The sequence below is a fragment of the Canis lupus genome, chromosome 18 (assembly GCF_003254725.2).
Source record: "Canis lupus dingo isolate Sandy chromosome 18, ASM325472v2, whole genome shotgun sequence".
NCBI lineage: Eukaryota > Metazoa > Chordata > Mammalia > Carnivora > Canidae > Canis > Canis lupus.
The window spans coordinates 38,347,176-38,366,380 of record NC_064260.1 but is presented as its reverse complement, the minus strand read 5'-3'; the positions used below and the strand labels follow the sequence as shown (position 1 = coordinate 38,366,380).

General features: G+C 41.6%; 1 protein-coding gene across 1 annotated transcript; it reads right to left on the bottom strand.

The window, feature by feature from the left end:
* Positions 1–5,866: 5,866 nt before the first annotated feature.
* Positions 5,867–6,241, bottom strand: LOC112663703 (non-histone chromosomal protein HMG-17-like). Its single transcript, XM_049096598.1, has one exon. It carries the CDS (start codon positions 6,217–6,219, stop codon positions 5,947–5,949), a length of 273 nt encoding a protein of 90 aa, XP_048952555.1. The 5' UTR covers positions 6,220–6,241; the 3' UTR covers positions 5,867–5,946.
* Between the last annotated feature and the right edge of the window lie 12,964 nt (positions 6,242–19,205).

Sequence of the window (19,205 nt, the reverse complement as noted above, 5' to 3'; positions counted from 1 at the left end):
CTCAGTGCTTTTCCTTGTTATTTCTGTGTTCTAGCAGCAGAGGGGTGTGGAGGGGATTTGGGGGCCCATGGGGTAGGAAGTCTGAGGCTTGACCCTCTCTGTGAAGCTCTCCTGCTTTGGGCAGCCAGGGAATCATCTGAGGAGGCACTGGGGGCCTTGTTAACAGCATAGGTAATTTATTTATATTAGCAATTAAAAAAATTCTATTTTCAGAAAGGAAGCTAACTTCTAAGCCTAGGAAATGCCGATGGGCATAAGAAGGAGCCCAGGGGATTGTTAACCAGAAGCCAGGAGCACAGTGATCATCTCCCAGCTGTTTTTTTGTTCCTCCTCTTCCCTGCTCTGACTGCTTTGAGGATGGGCAGGGGCTGTTCCCTCCCTCTCGGTCTTCAGCGGGCTCTGCTCTCCAGAGGGGCCTGCGGCCTAGCACTGGGCCCAGCTGAGGTTACTGGAGAGGTGTGCTTCTGGGTCCATGAGTCCCCCGACCGTTCTAGCTGAAGAGAAGAGCCTGTAGCCCAGGGGGCACTCAGCCGAGATGTGGTGGCGCAGCAGTGCCTCTGCGTCAGGACTGTGACACCCCCTGGGAGGACCAGGTGCATTCTCAGGGCGCCAGTGGAGTAGATGCATTCACATTAGAAAAAGAGCATATTTGGACATTTTATTTTATTTATTTTTAAAAGATTATTTATTTATTTGAGAGAGAGAGAGAGAGAGAGAGTGCGCGCATGCGAGCACAAGCAGGGGGAGGAGCAGAGGGAGAGGGAGAGGCAGACCACCCACTGAGCAGGCTCCATCCAGGACCATGACCTGAGCTGAAGGCAGAGGCTTAACCGACTGAGCCACCCAGGCGTCCCATATTTGGACATTTTAAAAAAAGCACCAGGAAATAATAAAAAGTTGGAATAAAATAATCTGGGTGGGGACATGGGAAAAAATATAAAAGGCATTCTAGAGATATAAGATCCAATATGAACTGTGGGTTAGATAATAGTACTGTAGCACAGTAAAATGTCCCAGTTTTGATAACTGTCCTGACTGTGGAAGGGGATGATGTATTCTTTTTTCTTTTTTAAGATTTTTATCTTTTTAAGTAACTGCTACACCCAATGTGGGGCTTGAACTCACAATCCTGAGATCAAGAGTCCCATGGTCCCCCACAGAGCCAGCCAGGTGCCCTGAGAATGAACTATTTTTAGGATCTACTCACTGAAGTGTTTAGTGATGATTGCTGTGGAAAAAAATTCATATCTATATGAATATTCTATGTGAATGTAATATACACATGTATATGTAAATGTAAACTAGAGGCATCTCTAGGGAAAGGATGTATAGAATTCCTGTGTTATTCTTGCAACTTTAAAAAGTATATTAAACATATTATAAATATATATCGGACGCCCAATAGCTCAGTGGTTGAGCATCTGCCTTAGGCTCAGGTCATGATCCCAGAGTCCCAGGATCGAGTCCCACATCAGGCTCCCGGCATGGAGCCTGCTTCTTCTTCTTCTTCTTCTTCTTCTTCTTCTTCTTCTTCTTCTTCTTCTTTTTTTTTTACTATTTTATTTATTCATGAGAGACACACAGAGAGGCAGAGACACAGGCAGAGGGAGGAGCAGGCTCCATGCAGGGAGCCCGATGTGGGACTCAATCCCGGGACTTCAGGACCATGCCCTGGGCCGAAGGCAGGAGCTAAACCGCTGAGCCACCCAGGGATCCCCATGGAGCCTGCTTCTGCCTCTGCCTGTGTCTCTCATGAATAAATAAATAAAATATTAAAAAAATAAATATATATTAAATCATGTCTAAATCAAAAAGTTAAAAAAAAATTCTGAGTGGGAGGAGTGGTGTGGGCAGACATGAAGCAGGAATTGGCAGTAAGTTGGTCATTGTCCAAGCTGGGTGATCAGTACGTGAGAGTTAATTTGTCATACTGTCTGCTTTGTATATATTTGAACTTTTTTTAAAATAAGATTTTACTTATTTGAGAGAGCACAAGAGAGAGCATGAGCAGATGGAGGGTCAGAGGGCGAGGGAGCAGACTCCCTACTGAGCAGGGAGCCTGACTAGGGGTTCCATCCCAGGACCCTGGGATCACGACCCAAGCCGAAGGCAGATGCTTAACCGACTGAGCCACCCAGACGCCCCATATTTGAACTTCTTCATCATAATTTTAAAAGGTATTGAAGCATCACAGAAATCAAAATTTTCTTGACAATTCCTTATACTTATAGTTTAAAGTTAATATGTGGAATAGTACACCCCATAATTTTTCAGTATTTATCTTAAAGGAAACAAAAATGATGTTCAAAGGAAGGGAGTTGTAGCCAATTAGTTCTAGACTCAAAAGTTCAGCCTGTGTTTTCTGGGTCCCAGTCTGTGAGTCTTTATACAATGCCTTTGTCTTCTTAATTAGTGCCTGGGCAATAATTTGGAATTAATGAGTGCAGAGAACTTTCTATTTTGCCCTAACAAGATAATTCAGTACTATACTGCTGTACTTTTTGCTTACAAATTGAAAGCAGACATTAATATGATAAACACCAATATGTCCACCACTTTTACTTAGTAAATGTACATGTTTTTGCTATATATGCTTCAGATCTTTTTTTTTTTTAATCGTGGAAAGTCATTGAAATCCCCATATATTCTACCCCAGTTCTATGCCCCTCCCTCCCTAGAGACAACCATTATCATAAATTTGACTTGTGGCCTTTATAGTCTATGAAAGCATTATTTATTTATTTATTTATTTATTTATTTATTTATTCATTCATTCATTCATTCATTCATTCATTTATTTAATTTATTTTTTATTGATGTTCAATTTGCCAACATATAGAATAACACCCAGTGCTCATCCCATCAAGTGCCCCCCAGTGCCTGTCACCCATTCACCCCCACCCCCCGCCCACCTCCCCTTCCACCACCCCTAGTTCGTTTCCCAGAGTTAGAAGTCTCTCATGTTCTGTCTCCCTTTCTGATATTTCCCACTCATTTTTTTCCTTTATCCTTTATTCCCTTTCACTATTTTTTATATTCCCCAAATGAATGAGACCATATAATGTTTGTCCTTCTCTGATTGACTTACTTCACTCAGCATAATACCCTCCAGTTCCATCCACGTTGAAGCAAATGGTGGGTATTTGTCATTTCTAATGGCTGAGCAATATTCCATTGTATACATAAACTACATCTTCTTCATCCTTTCATCTTTTGATGGACACCGAGGCTCCTTCCACAGTTTGGCTATTGTGGACATTGCTGCTATAAACATCGGGGTGCAGGTGTCCTGGCGTTTCATTGCATCTGTATCTTTGGGGTAAATCCCCAGCAGTGCAATTGCTGGATCGTAGGGCAGGTCTATTTTTAACTCTTTGAGGAACCTCCACACAGTTTTCCAGAGTGGCTGCACCAGTTCCCATTCCCACCAACAGTGCAAGAGGGTTCCCTTTTCTCCACATCCTCTCCAACATTTGTTTCCTGCCTTGTTAATTGAAAGCATTTTTTTTTAATTGAAACTGTGACTCATACAAATATAAAAGACACACATATCGAAGACTTTATTCAACTTATCAATAAGAAAAACAGTAAGATATTAAGGCCGGTTCAGAGAGCATTTGAAGGGATGGGAATTTTTTTTAATAAATTTATTTTTTATTGGTGTTCAGTTTATCAACATACAGAATAACACCCAGTATTTATAGGCAATAAACTTAATAAAAATAATAAAAGAAAATCAATTTAAAAGGAAGCTAAGAGAACATTGGTAGGTTAGATACTTGAGTGATTTTTGTCCTATGTGGCAATAAACTATGAACTTGGGGTTATTTTTTCTACAAGACAGATATAATTGGACAAAAATCTGTAAGTTAACATGTAACGTTACTAAGTCTAGAAATTTTAATCAGTAGTTACCACAGGCCAAACCAGGTACATTTTCCTAAATAAATTCTTGGGTTGGGCCTATTAATGCCCCACTGTAACATTGAAAGGACACACCACTCACTTTTTCGTATTATTTCCATGTTTTGGATAATTTTTCTTAGCAAATCTATATTTCTATATTTTCCTGAAGATATGAAGCTATAAATAATAATAGTAGCTATTTATTAAGCATTAATTTGTGCCAAGCACTGATTTGGTGGTTTTTTTTTTTTTTTCTTTTCTTTTTTGAGAGAGAGAGCTAGTGTATACTTGCAAGACTGGGGAGGGGCAAGGGAGAGGAGAGAGAAAACCTTAAGCAGGATCCAGGCCCAGTGCGGTTTAGCTCACAACCCTGAGATCATGAAATCAAGCACTGTTTTAAGGGTTTTACATGTACTAAGTCCTTTGTCCCTCCAAATCAATATTAGGTGCTTTTTTTGTTTTGTTTTGTTTTTTGTTTTATAGTCTCCACTTTATTTCCCCCAAACAAGAGAGGTCAGTTACCTGTGGAAGGACATTCAAACTGCAAGTAGCAATTTATGACAAGTTCTATTTCTTAAAAACTGACTTCTTGCTCCTTTCCCTAGAGGAAAGGAGTCTCTAAATTGAAGCCATCAGAAAAAAAAAAAAAAACAACAAAACAAAACAAAACAAAACAACAAAAACCAGGAATAGCTCTGGTTTGGGAGTCAGAGCAGTTCACCAGCAAGGACAAGAATTTAATCTATTCACAGAAGACTTGTAGGTCTGCTGCAGAACAAGCGTGCCCAGCTGTCTTACCCATCTCGTGGTCAATTGTAGTACACAAACACAGAAGCACTTTTTCCTGATACAAGGACCATTGTTGGACCTTCTAATTTTATAGAGATTTTAAATGTGAATGAAGTGAAAAAGCTCTTCTGTCAGCTACCAGGCCAACACCTCAGACCTACCAAAACTCTGCCTTTAAAGATAGGCTTCAGGTAATGCTGCAGAACAAGTACAGAAATCACTCCTCTGCTCCCAGCCTCTCACCACCAGTCCACTCCAGGGATCTTTCCTAACTCCGCCTAGCACTGTGTTCTACACACTGACTCTAGACCAGAATGGCTGTACCTAAAACCTCTACACCTCACACCAGAATGCATCCTGTCCTGAGAGACCTGGAGAAACCAGGCTCTCCCACTCCCAGGAAAAGATTAGAGGCAGCATTTCAAGCCAAACTGTATCCAGCTTTATTAAAGATACTTTTCATAAACAATCATGGTATTTCAGGCAGGATATGGGCGGACGATCGTTAACAGTATACAACTTTCAAACTCCCTTCTTCAATGGACTACGAAAATCAGAAAGCCACTGTAAAACCCAATGAAGTCTTCATGTGATGCTCTGAACAGGGAAAGTTTAGAGTGAGGGTTGGCAGTTCACATTTAGCATGTTGTTTAACAACTTTTCACAAGCCAACCCTGACTTTCAGGAAATGAAATGAAAATAGCTGAATTATCAATCTGAAGATCCACAAGCTAAAAAAAGGAACTGTTTTGAGGGACGCCATCTCAGTGGTGACACTGTAAAGTCCAGATTGCCTGACATACTGGGAACCATTTCATGGGCTCAGGTTCCAACAGGTGTCTGAGTTTAAGGGAGTCAAGTCTATGTTGAAGGCAGAGAGGGAGAAGAGGATACAAAAAAATGAATTTTAGTTTTTCCACACCACCAAGGTGGCTCATGTGTGTCAACATCAAGGAATCTCTCCTCCTGGGAGCCAAGAGGAAGTTTCTCAAAACTAGAAGGGAAAAGTATTTTTCCCCTTGTTACCAATCTAGCTTCAGAGATAATCTAATAGTGACATATGCCCTTCCCCCAAAACAACAATGAAGTGTTCCGTGTGCTAACAACATAGCTTAAAAAAAAAAAAGTAAAACAAAATTCTGCACTTTATTTATTTATTTATTTATCTGCATTTTTATAAAACTTGATAAAAAATAGTATTTCAAAGTGTACAGTCACCAGAAGTACACAGTTATCAAAAATGCACACACTTCACTTGGCATCTCCAGCACCTTCAGCTTTCTGTGCCTGGTCTGTTTTGGCATCTCCATTTTCTGCAGGGTTCTTTCCATCTTCGCCAGCATCAGCTTTCCCCTTTTTCCCTTTGGGTACCTTCTCTTCTTTTTTTGCAGAGGCCTTTTTAGGCTTGGGCTCTGGCTTTGGAGGAGCAGGTTTAGCAGATAACCTTGCAGATCTTCTCTGTGGCTCATCCTTCACCTTGGCTTTATCTCCTTTAGCATCCTCTTCAGTCTTTCTCTTGGGCATGGTGACGACGGCAGTGGGCCGTAGGCGCTGGATGCAGGGATGCAGCAGCACGTGGGCTTTGGCCGGTCTGGGGGTCATTCTCGGCTCTTCTTCACACTGAGCCTTAGGTACTATTGTTATTCTCATTTTACAGATGAATAAACTGAAGCACAGAGGTAAAAATAAAATTCCTAAGGTTGTAGAGCTAACAAGTGGCAGAGCAATGATCCAATCCCATGCTGTCTGGTGTCATACTGTACACTATTTTACAATTTGCTGTCTTACCCTCAATATCATATTTTGGAGAACTTTCTGGGATATCATTATAGCTCATTCCCTTTGACTACAATGCTACTGTTTACTGTTCCAATGTATTACTATAGAGCAGGTAATTTACCTGTTCCTGCAATGGTGAACATATAAGCCGAGTTTTCACAGTGTGCCATAAATATTTTTAAATATGTCTCTTTGTGTATGTGTGTGAGGGTCTTTCTAAGTTAATTACCTCAAAATGAAATTTGTCTACTTCAGAAGGAGCAGATGAGGCCTTCTGTGATCTTGCCATAGCTTCTAACTGACCCCAAGATAATAGCTCACAGAAGGCCGGAGGCTTTTCCCCTTTTTTAGAGAGAGGGAGAGTATGGAAGCACAGAGGCAGAGACAGAACAGGGATCTGTATGTATAGGGTCTGAATCTGACTGGAGAGGAACAATTTTTTTGACCCTCTAAAAGGAAAGGGATTTCCCTCAGACCCATTAGGACAACTATAACAAAAAGACCTCTGGAAATAACAAGTGTTGGTGAAGATGTGGAGAAATTGGGACCCAGGTGCATTGCTGGTGGGAATGTGAAATGTTGCAGCTGCTCTGGGAAACAGTAGGATGGTTCCTCAAACAGCTACACACAGAATTGCCATATGATCTAACAATTCTGCTTCTAGGTATATGCCTAAAGGACTTGAAAGCAGGGTGTATTAGTTTGTTAGGACTGCCACACAAATTACTACAGACTGCATGGCTTAAGCACCAGAAATTAATTTTTTCATAGTTCTGGAGTCTGGGAATCCAAGATAAAGCTGTTGGCAGAGTTGGACTCTTCCGAGGCCTTTCTCCTTGGCTTCTCCCTGTGTTTTTACTTGGTCTTTCTTCCACGTGTCTGTATCCTAATCTCCTCTTCTTCGAAGGATACAAGACATATTGGATTAGGACCCTCCCATATGACCCTCTTTTACCTGAATTATCTCCTTAAAGACTATTTCTCCAAATACAGTCACAATCTGTGACCCTAGAGGTTAGAATTTCAACAGGAGTTGTTGAGGGGAGTTATAGTTTATCCCATAACACAGGGACTCAAGCAGATGTTGTGTCCCAACGCTCCTAGCAGTCTTTTTTAAAAAAATATTTTACTTATTTATTCATGAGACACACACATAAAGAGGCAGAGGCATAGGCAGAGGGAGAAGCAGGCTCACTGCAAGGAGCCCAATGCAGGACTTGATCCCAGGACCCGGGATCATGCCCTGAGCCAAAAGCAGAGGCTCGACCACTGAGCCACCCAGGGGCCCTGCTCCTAGCAGTCTCATTCACAATAATAAGAAGGTGGAAACAACCCAAATGTCTACCAAGAGATGAATGGATGAATAAAATGTGGTACCTACATACAGTGGAATATTATTCAGCCAGAAGGATGAATGATCTTCTGATATAAGATACAAGATGAATGAACCTTGTAAACTTCATGCTGAGCCAAGTAAGCCAGACAGAAAAGGACAGATATTTTGTGATCCCACTTATATGAGGTACTGAGAATAGACAAATTCATAGAGACAGAGAAGAGACAGAAGGTAGAGTAGAGGTTGCCATGGCCCTGGGGAATGAGGAAATGGGAGCTATTGTTTCATGAGTATGGAGTGTCCATCTGGGATAATGAAGTTCTGGAAATGGATAGTAGTGATGATCGCACAAAATTCTGAATGGACTTGATGGCTCTTAATTATACACTTAAAATTGGTTAAAATGGTAAATGTAATGTTCTGTATATTTTACCACAATAATAAAAAAAAAGGAGATGGAAGGGTAATAATATCTGACTTGGGATCTTGCTGTGAGAGGTAGCAGTGTATTCTTTGTGAAAGCACCTTCTGGGGTACATGGAAGATGCTCCCTAAATGTTGGCTGCTATTTGTTTCTTCCTCTCCTTCTCCCTCAGGTCTTCTATTGTCTTCTACATTTCCTTCTGAGTTGCATTAATTTCTAAGTTCAGGATCTGTATGGAATGAATTGTGTGCTCCCCAAAATCATATGTTGAAGCCCTAACCCCCAGTGTGACTGTAGTTGGAGACTGTGTCTTGGGAAGTAATTAAGGTTAAATGAAGTCATAAGGGTGGGGCCCTAATCTGCTAGGACTGGCATTCTTAGAAGAAGAGGAGGAGACACCAGAGATCTCTATCTCCTTGTACATACAGAGAAGAGGCCATATGAGGACACAGTGAGAAGGTGGCTGTCTGCAAGCCCAGAAGAGAATTCAAACCAGAAACCAACCCCAAAGGCACCTTGATCTTAGACATCTAGCCTCCACAACTGTGAGAAGATAAGTTTTTGTTGTTTAAACCACTGAGCCTATAACATTTTGTTATGGTGTTCCTAGGAGACTAATACAGAGTCTGAGGATATGGTTTTAGGGCTAACTTTCCACTATCCAATTAGACATTACTTTCCAACCAAGCATCATTTCTAATCTCACCAGGTGGTTACCTTTCTCAGCTTGGGCTTTTTCACTCTGCTATCTCTGGGTGAGTATTTAGAACGTTCAAATTAACTTAGTATTAGCCTGAGGAAAAAAGGAATTAGAAGGAAAATATGTTATAAAAACAAATTGCCTTGTGGGTTTCTGAGACAAATATGACTTATGTTTAGAATATCTGTGCAACTGCTCTCTCCCCATGGATACTGATAACTAAGTGCTGGCTGTAAATGACACAAATACAAATATAGAACTGGAGGTGCATATGTGGATTAAGTAAGTTGTTCAAATAGAAAAAGCTGATAGAAACCAATTTACATGGAAGTGAGAGTAGGTGGGAGAGAACAAATTAGAAAGAGCATGGCTTTTGCAATTAAACAGGTTAAGACAATCTGGCTTTTACAAATTGTATGACTTTAGGGGTGCCTGGGTGGCTCAGTCATTGACTGTCCAACTCTTGATGTCAGCTCAGATCGTGATCTCAGGGTCATGGGATCAAGCTCCATGTTGAGCTCCACACTCAGCATGGGGTCTGCTTGGGACCCTTTCTTTCTGTCCCTTTCTTTCTGTCCCTCCTGCCCTGCTCACGCACTCTCTCTCTAAAATAAACAGATAAAATCTTTAAAAAACCAAACAAATTGTATGACCTTAGCTAAGTCAGCTAACCTGAATTTTTCCCTTTGCAAAATGGGAATAAAGTGCTTATTCTAAAGCGTGATGGTAGAGAGTCACATGAGGCAATGTTTGTAAAGCATGGATAAACTGATTGACTTCCTTTTCTATTTTGGAATAGAATTAATCAAGCAGATGTTTTCTTAGAGACCTATAGAATGTAAAATAGAGGAGAAGAAAGACTGACATTTACCAAAGGATAAAGAGAGCAGAAAAAGTAAGGACATGTGAGGGGTTGGTAAATTTAGTGGAAGGTGAGGAGAGAATAGGGCTTGGTTCTTAACAGAGGCTTAAAAACAGAATCTGTGGAATAGATAGCATTACCAGATGAATATATTACATCTGTCCAGCTACAAGTAACAAAAGACTCAAGCAAGGTGCCTTAGGTGGTAGGGATATTTATTCCTTATTTAATAATAAATTTGGTGGTAGACTTTTTTAAAAAGTTGTATTTATTTAAGTAATCTCCACATTGTCTCCATGTGGGGCTTGAACTCACAACCCCAAGATTAAGAGTCTCAGGCTCTTCTGACTGAGCTAGCCAGACACCCCATTGGTAGACTTTTTAAATCAGTGAAGAAGATTCTTGCCCAGAAGCCGGGAAGTTAATGTCTTCAGGAAGCTCATTGGCCAGAAGTAGATCACATGGTTACTTCTAATCACAAAGATGACTGAGAGAAAGAGTATTTGGCTTAAGCCTCCATAGTTGGAAGAAGGCAAGGGAGATGGAGAAGGTATAATTAATTGGTCTGCAACACTGGGCTTAGATTGGTAGGGGGGACAAGAATGACTCCTTGATCCATTGACCTGGATGGATTTGATGTTTGTTTGCTTATTTATTTATCCATTCATTTATTTATAAGATTTTATTTATTTATTTAAGAGAGAGAATGAGAGAGAGCACGAATGATAGGGAGGGGGAGAGGGAAAGAGAGAAGCAGACTCCCTCTGAACAGGGAGCCCAACGCGGGGCTCAATCTCAGATCTTGATGTGAGCCAAAGGCAGATGGTTAAGCTTAAGGGACTGAGCCACCCAGGCACCCCTGATGTCTGTATTAAACTGCTTTCATTAGGAAGGAAAAATGGGAACTTTCCCTTATCCCTTCTCGAATATCTTCTCTATTAGATGTTCAAAACTTACTTACATATGAAAGCCTACTGTTCATTCATTCATGCATGTATGTGGGCATTCATTTTAAAAATTAATTCACTTAATAAGTATCAATTGAATACCTAGCATGTGCAAGGAACCAAACGTGGGTCCTTCGTCTTAGGTAAGTCCTTTATCTTAGATAGCTAAAGAAAGCAGAATGGGGGCACATGGGTGGCTCAGTGGCTGAGTGCCTGCCTTTGGCTCAAGTCATGATCTCAGGGTCCTAGGATCAAATCCCACATCGGGCTCCCCCCCCTGGGGAACCTGCTCCTCCCTCTGCCTGTGTCTCTGCCTCTGTCTCTCATGAATAAATAAAATCTTTAAGGAAAAAAAAAGAAAAAAAAAGATAGCAGGATACCTGATATGAGCTAAGTACAGAGGACTCTAGAAACTCACCAAATTGTGCAATTTCATGACCTTGAAGATTCATCAAAGATAAAACTTGCAATTTTGCTGAGATATGAATTCAAACCACCTGCACTGTCCTGCTGGTGTTTGGAGGGAGTCACTTTCCTAGTGAGTGAATTTAGCTGAGTCTCAACATTTTCACTCAGTGTGCCTTTGTTAAATACATGTTTTATAAAGAAATTGTAGGCTACAGTGACATTTCTAAGATTAGGGGTTGGGTGGGGTTTCAGAACTGTCACTCAATAATATAAAAAGTCAAGTCTATTAGAAAACCATATATTCTAAAAGTCAGTCATGAGTTTTTGCTAACTTACATCTTACTTGTAATATTTACTTAATATTTACAAAAGACAATTCACTTAAAATAAACAGAACTGTGGTGCCAGGGTGGCTCAGTTGGTAAAGTGTCTGCCTTCAGCTCAGGTCATGATCCTGGGGTCCTGGGATTGAGCCCCATGTCGGGCTTCCTGCTCAATGGGAAGTTTGCTTCTCCCAGACTTATTTAAAGATTTTAAATAAAATCTTTAAAAAATGAACAAAATCTATCCCTTCCTTAAGAAAAAAATGTCCCTAATCAACTGTCCCTAATCAGTTGTACTTTTAATGCATACTAGAGTAAAACGTAACTATTAAAATACATTTATTTCACCTAAAATCCAGTGGTACACACATACACAGCCTTGGAAATCACTTAAACCAGGTTTAGATCCTGGTTCTGATATATTTATTAGTGGTATATCCTTGGATAAATTACATAGTGTCTTTGACTGCCAGGTTCCTCATCTGAATGTGGGACTGAAAATCCCTATTTCACAAGCAATGCTGAGAGAACCAAATGAGATTACACATAGATTAGTGTAGTCCCTGGTACATAGAAACCTTCCAGGTAATGATAGCTTATATCGACTATGGATGATAGTTTAGATTCGTTAATTGCTGAATCCAACTATCTTCCTGGAAACAAAGACAAAAAGAGTAAACCATTTGATTCCATCCTAGTAGTATAGATTTTTTTGGAGAGGGAGGGATGCTAAACATAGGCATCTCCAAGGAGGTGTCAGAAACCCATTAAACAGTTCTCAGAGGATTGGTAAACGGTGTTTGGAATGAAGAAGAAAAGGGTGAATCTGAGGTAGAATTGAAACAAGAGAACATACCCACTCTTGAGTAGCCAATGGCAAGAACAATCTGAAGGGAGTGCTGTCCAGTCACGAGGGTGCTGAAATGACTACATGACGCAGCCAGCAAGTTGCAAGTGTGTCTGAACATGTCTCTGCTTTTTAACCAACATATCTCAGGTACGCCTACTCTTCTCTACCTTTCTCACAGTCTGTCACCTCAACCTTCCACCTACACCTACCATTCTCACTCCAGGCTCCACATCCCACCCTGTCATCTTTTCCAGCTGGCTGAATGCTGACCTTCCTGCAAATAATGCTCACTGCTGCCAGCACATGCTTTGTTCCTAGGATGGTGCTGAGTGTGGGAAGTAGCTGGAATGAGTCTTTGAGGGCTGATGACTACTCAACACTTTTTCCTTCAGTCATAAATAGCCCCCAGTGTTAATGTGGCTGGATTACAGCCTCAAAGCCTGGAGATACCGAGGATGACAGCTTTCAGAAACAATGTTATAGGTGCCTCTTATTCTGTGCTAAACCCTTCAGCTCTGTCTCCGACATCTCTCAGCATGGACTGCTCCTGTGCTCCATCCAGTCAGACCTCTGTATGTAATACCTTGCTTCAATTCCTGTCTTCTTCTTGTTCTGTACGCTTATGAGAGCCTTCTTTCTTTCCCAATCACGATGTGTCTTTCCCATATTTAAACGTCCAAAGTAAACTTCTCATCCTCCAGAACACCCTATCTGAAAGCAATATTTCTTTCTTCTGAAATCCTATAGCATTTTCACTTTGGATATGCCACTTAATCCTTGTTTATAAGTTGCCTTTAGTTCATTTTGAAAATGGCTAGAACATGTGGCAGTTTTGTCTCTCCAGCCAAACTTGAGGTATCAGAGAATAGGAACCAATGTATCTGCATGTTCACTATTCCATATAGATCCAGACACCATAGCAGGAGATACAGTGGTGCTCAATAAATTTTTATGGATTGAATAACAGAAGAAAATGACTTTGGGGGAAATAAAAAGCACAAAAAAGTGAACTGGAAGTTGACTAATAGCCTCTCAGGAAAGGCATAGGAACAGATAATATGATAGGTTGTTACTTTCCCCCTGAATAGGCCCAAAAAGATAATTGGGAATTGGGCATGGGGGGAATTGGATGGAATTGGGGTGGAACAGGCTACAACAGGATTTACAGTTAAAAACTCAGATGTACCTCAGCCTAAAACTTTAGAGTTTCATGGAATTCAATCTAATCTGATTAAATGGTCATAGAAAGATAGAGTCACCAAGTTTGAAGGGACTCAGGGTCACTCCAAAAGGCATTGGCTGATGCATGATTCACCTTTTCAACATCCCCACTGGGTGGGCATCAAACCTCTGCTCAGACACCTCTAGTACTGGGGACTTTACTAGCTGTAGAAACAATATATTCAATGGAATGGAATTCTAGTTTGGCTTACTTCCACAATTTAAAAAGTTTGAGAGCTCAGTATACACTAGCACTGTGGCAGGTACTCCTGCTGGGAAGGAAGAGGTAACCTATGGCTCTGCATTTCTGTGGATCCTCTGGAGTTGTGGTGCATTTTCTACGACCTTTTGCAAGGAACATCTCTATCTTTTCTATCTTCTCTTGTCCTTTCCTCTGTGGTTATTCTTTCCCACAACTTGCTTTTCCAACTTCCCTCTACCCCATATCTTTTATGTCTTCAACATGATTTAGGCTTCCTAGGAGATTTCAAATCCTAAGGTAGCTTCCTGAAAATACTGAGGACAAAGAGAATGACTACTCTCTATGCTTACAGCATTGTTAAGAACTAGAAGAAACCTTAAAGATTATGTATCCAACTCTGTCATGTCACTAAGGGCCAGAGTGGAAAAATGCTTCATCCCTGATCAAATAGATAGTGAGGTGAGTGAGATTAACAGTCAATCATTTCGCATAGTAGATCCCAGGGGGAATATTTCCAGTGACCAATACTCAAATATGTAAAGTGAAAGGACAGTAAGAATTTGAGCTGGCATGGATGTCACATTTACATATATTTGCATACACCCACACCAAGTCCCTGCAATCTCTTCTCAGTTTTTTCTCAAGTGAGAATGTATCATTGCTTCCCTTGTTTGTCATTTTTAACTTTTCATTTCTCTATTCCTCTTCACCCACTCACAGTCTTTGGCCCGGATCCCCTGCAGCATGCAAGGAAAAAAACTGTATTCACAGTTCATTAAAATTAAACTTCAGACACCTGTGTTTCTCTGACCATCTGGTTCCTCCTAGAACAGCCACTTCCTAAAGACAGGGGATCTTGGCCTCAATTACCCATCCAGTGCCCAGAAAAGGGGAATGCTTAGCAAGAAAGGCCCAGGTTGGAAAGGCTGATTGCTATAGACAGAGCCACCCAGAGGTTGTTGGGATACATGGTCTGACAGGGATTTTAATTCAAGACTGTATATTCTTTGAAAGTAGGGACTTTCTTATCTATCACCTTATCTCCAGAATTTAGGTAAGGGTTTAAAAGGCAAATACCAGTTAGTTATCTACTGAATGAATCACCTACATAGAATATAAAAATATTTGGTATTTTGGAGACTTTCCAGCCACCCTTTTGCTTGATCTCCACTATAGGTTTCTAAAGTGAGCATCATTTGGGAAAATGCTGTATGAAGTCCCAAGTGCTATACCAATGTGATGTTGTTTTTGACAACTTTAATGGATTAATCAGTTTTTAGAACACATATTCCCAACCCTAGATTAGGTTCCTGGGATTCAGAGTCACAAAATTTATCCTCAAGAACTTATTAGAGAAGAAAGACACATAAATAAATTCTCAACAAGGACAGCATAAAGGAATCTAATTTGAATCAGTTTAGACAAAAGAGGAGAATTTGTCATAAGGTATAGAGGTATCTCATGGTTTCAGTGGTGATTTAAATATTTTTAAAAATATTTATTTGACAGAGAGAAAGTGAGCACAAGCAGGGGGAATGGTACAGGGAGAGAGAGAAGCAGACTCCCTGCTGAGCAGGGAGCCCAACTCCCGGCTCAATCCCAGGACTCCTGGACCATGACCCCAGCAGAAGGCAGATGCCCAGCCAACTGAGCCACCCAGGCAGCCCTTTGTGGTGATTTAAAAATAGCTCCATGTGGGGCGCCTGGATGGTTCAGTCGGTGAAGCATCTGCCCTTTGGGTCAGGTCATGGTCCCAGGGTCCTGGGATTGAGCCCCGTGTTGGGTTCCCTGCTCATTGGGGAGCCTGCTTCTCCCTCTCCTCCTCACTCATGCTTTTTCTCTCTGTCTGAAATAAATAAATAAAATCTTAAAAAAATAAAAATGTTTCCACAAGTTCTCTGAGAACATTCCTTTCAAGAGGCGGGACTTCATTCCCCTCCCCTGGGGCGTGGGCTGGATTTGTGACACACTCCCAACGAAAGGACTGCAGAGGAATGATGTGTGATTCCTGAGGCTTATTATCTTACTTCTGGAGGTCAGAGGCTGAAGTCAAGGTGTCAGAAATCTTGTTTCCTTCAGAGGGCTGTGAGGGAGAAGCTGTTCCATGCCTTTTGCCTAGCTTCTCGTGGTTTGCTGGCAATCTTTTGTTGTTCACCCTGGTCATTGTCTTCATCTTGACACAGTGTTTTCCTTTATGGGCTATCTGTTCTGTGCCCAAAGTCCTCATTTAATTAAATTAAATTAATTAATTAATTAATTAATTTTAAAATTTTTATTTATTTATGATAGTCACACACACAGAGAGAGAGAGAGAGAGAGAGAGAGGCAGAGACATAGGCAGAGGGAGAAGCAGGCTCCATGCACTGGGAGCCTGACATGGGATTCGATCCTGGGTCTCCAGGATCGCGCCCTGGGCCAAAGGCAGGTGCTAAACCGCTGCGCCACCCAGGGATCCCCCCAAAGTCCTCATTTTAAAAGGACATCTGTCACATTGGATGAAGGCCTAGCCTAATGGCCCAATTTTAATGTGATTACTTCTATAAATGCCTTCTCTCCCACTAGGGGCACTTTCTGAGGTCCTGGGGGTTAGGACTTCAAGATGTGAATTTTTGGGAGTACACAGTTCAACCCATAGCAATCATAAGAGGCCTTGTGGCTTCCTCTTTACTCTTTCTCTTGGATCACTCACTCCAGGGGAATCCAGCTGCCATGTTTTGATAACACTCAAGAGGACCCATGGTAAGGTTCACAAGTCAGGGAACTAAGTTCTCTGGCTAACAGCCATGTGAATGAGCCACCACGAAAGCATATCTTTCAGCCTCAGTCAAGCCTTGAGATGACTGTGGCTCTCTCCGACATGTTTCCCCTCCCATACCGCCTTTATTGAGATATAATCAACAATTAAAAATTGTATATATAAAAAAATAAAAAAATCGTATATATTTAAGGTGTTTTCCACAGTGGCTGCACCAATTTACATTCCCACCAGCAGTGCACCAGGGTTTTGGATGACATCTTGTCTACAGTCTCATGAAAGACACTGAGCAGAATCATTTGGCTCAGCTGCTCCTGAATTCCTGGCCTGCAGAAATTGTGAGATAATGAATGTTTGTTGTTTTAAGCTGCTAACTTTTGGGGTAATTTGTTATGCAGCAAAAATGAACTAAAACAGACCCCACAGGAAGGGAGAAGGCAGAAACCAGAGTCTAGAAAGTAGACAGAACTCTCGGCCTCTGGCTACCCTGTCTACTGGCTTTTTTCAGTACTTTATCCATAGAGAGAAGCATGGTAACCTCATTGCTCCTGAGTTTTACATGTTTCAGTTCCAATTAACACAGAAATCCTAACTCCAAATTTCTGAATAAGAGAGTGTGCAGTCTAATTTGTGTCAGCTGTGGCAGGGGATAGGTTTAGGACAAATCCAAGTTTTGTGACACTTGAAGATTATATAATTGTGGGGAGTCTCATTAAGGAAAAGAACATCAGTTTACATACAAAAAAAAAAGATTACTTAGAGTGAATGGGAAAATAAATCACACGAAACTAAAAATGTTCTAAAGCTGACAAATACCAAAATATTACAATATTTTAAAATTGTGTGATATTTGAATTGATTAACTCTGATGGCTGGAAGAGGTTTCCATAGGGTATGTTCTGGCTCTGTACATGACCAACCCACATGCATCTGGGCTGTAGGCCACATGAAGGCAGCGATCTGAATTCTGGCTTTGGGTTTTCATGCATGATGCTGGGTGAGTTGATGCAGTGGATGATGGCAGAGCTCTGGAAGTCACTCTCCACTGGGATGACTACCCATACTTAACTATAGGTGAAACTATTTATAAGTCATATAGATATGTGGAGCAAGCCCAAGTATATTCCCACCTCAACTACCCCTTAGGCTGGATTTCACATTGCCTACAGCCACTCTAAAGCTATAAGAGGGAAAGCATGATGGGGGAAGCCAAGGTGGAAGCACAGTGGTTTGAGCCAATTGTGACTAAAATTACTTGTAAATTTTTACTAAAAGCACCTGACCTTGTGAATATATAGCTTATGGCCTTCCCAGAACCTTGGAAGAGTCCAGGCAAGTGAGAAGCCCCAAAGCTTTGGTTTGTCATCTTCATGGAAAAATTGCTTCTGGGCAGGGTTTTGTAGAACAAAAGGACAGGTGGAGATTTAACCTGAACCTGGTGGGTGAGCTGGGTGTTCCCTGAGAAAATAAAGAAATTCTATGATGATAAATAATTATAGTCTACAGTGAAGAGGGATTTGAGCATGGAAGTGGAAGCAGACATGGGGAATTGACTCAAGCTTGCATGGTAGACCTCAGGGAAGGCTTGTGTGGAGAATGACATCTGAGGTGAATTACAGAGGGTGAGTGGGAGTGAGGTGGGGCGGAGAATGTTCTGGGTAGATAGGTGGCATATGTAAATGGGGGAGGTGTGGGAGACCGTGGCTGACCGCAAATGTTTTAGTGATGTTTAGTAAAGGGTGTGAGGATGGCCTTGCCAAGAAGCTGAAATCAACCCAGGGCAGATCCTGAGGGGGCTTTGCATGCCAGGCTATGCTCTTCAGACTATCTCCTGAAGGACACAGAGACTCAGGGAATGGAGCAGAGAACTCAGATGATCAGATTTGCATTAGCACACCAGCCGGGCACTTTTAGCCACTATGGGTGACTCAGTGGTGTTAAAAGAAAAAGTTTTACAGACAGTTTACTAATCTAGCAAGCTCTTATTCGGTGATGTATGAATTGGGCAGCATCTACTCTAGCAGATAGAGGAGCCAGAGCTGTGCAAGGCGAGAGATGTTCATAGATCAATGTGAGTGGGAACAAGAAAGGTATAGTGGGCACTTGCTGACAGGTCAAAGCAGTGTTACTTCCTGGAAATGGAGAAGGGGGAAGTCATGGAGGTGGCTCAGGGAATCTGTGTTGAGCAGGCAAGTGCCAACTGGTTGACCTTGGCCTTCCTTTTCTGGCAGAGCCGAGCATAGGAACTTAACTAAGTTTTGGTTCAATGACATGGGCTTAGCTTGAGCAACTCCATCTTGGGCCTCATGTGGTTACTTTAGCAGCGGAAACAGGGACTCCTTCCCATCGCATATATATGGAAATGTGGGGGGAAAATTGCAAAATAATTTAAAAGGTATGACTGAACTCACGTGGAGAGAAAGGAAATCCTGAAGAGCCAGAACCTAAAGAGCCAGTCTCCTAAACGCTGGAAAAGTGGAACTTGAGCGGTGGTTCCAAGGGGAAGGAGACTGGATGAGGTCTTCGGAGTGGAGGCTTGGGGCTGTAATGGCCACCGTGGGAGGGGAGTCTAGACTGCGGGCTTGGCAGATAGAACACTGGAACCAACTCCAGGAGCCGTAAATCTGGCTGTTGCCAGGGTCACTATCACTAAAGGGTTAAGACTTTGGAAATAGCAGATACAAGGTCATTCCTTCTTGTGCT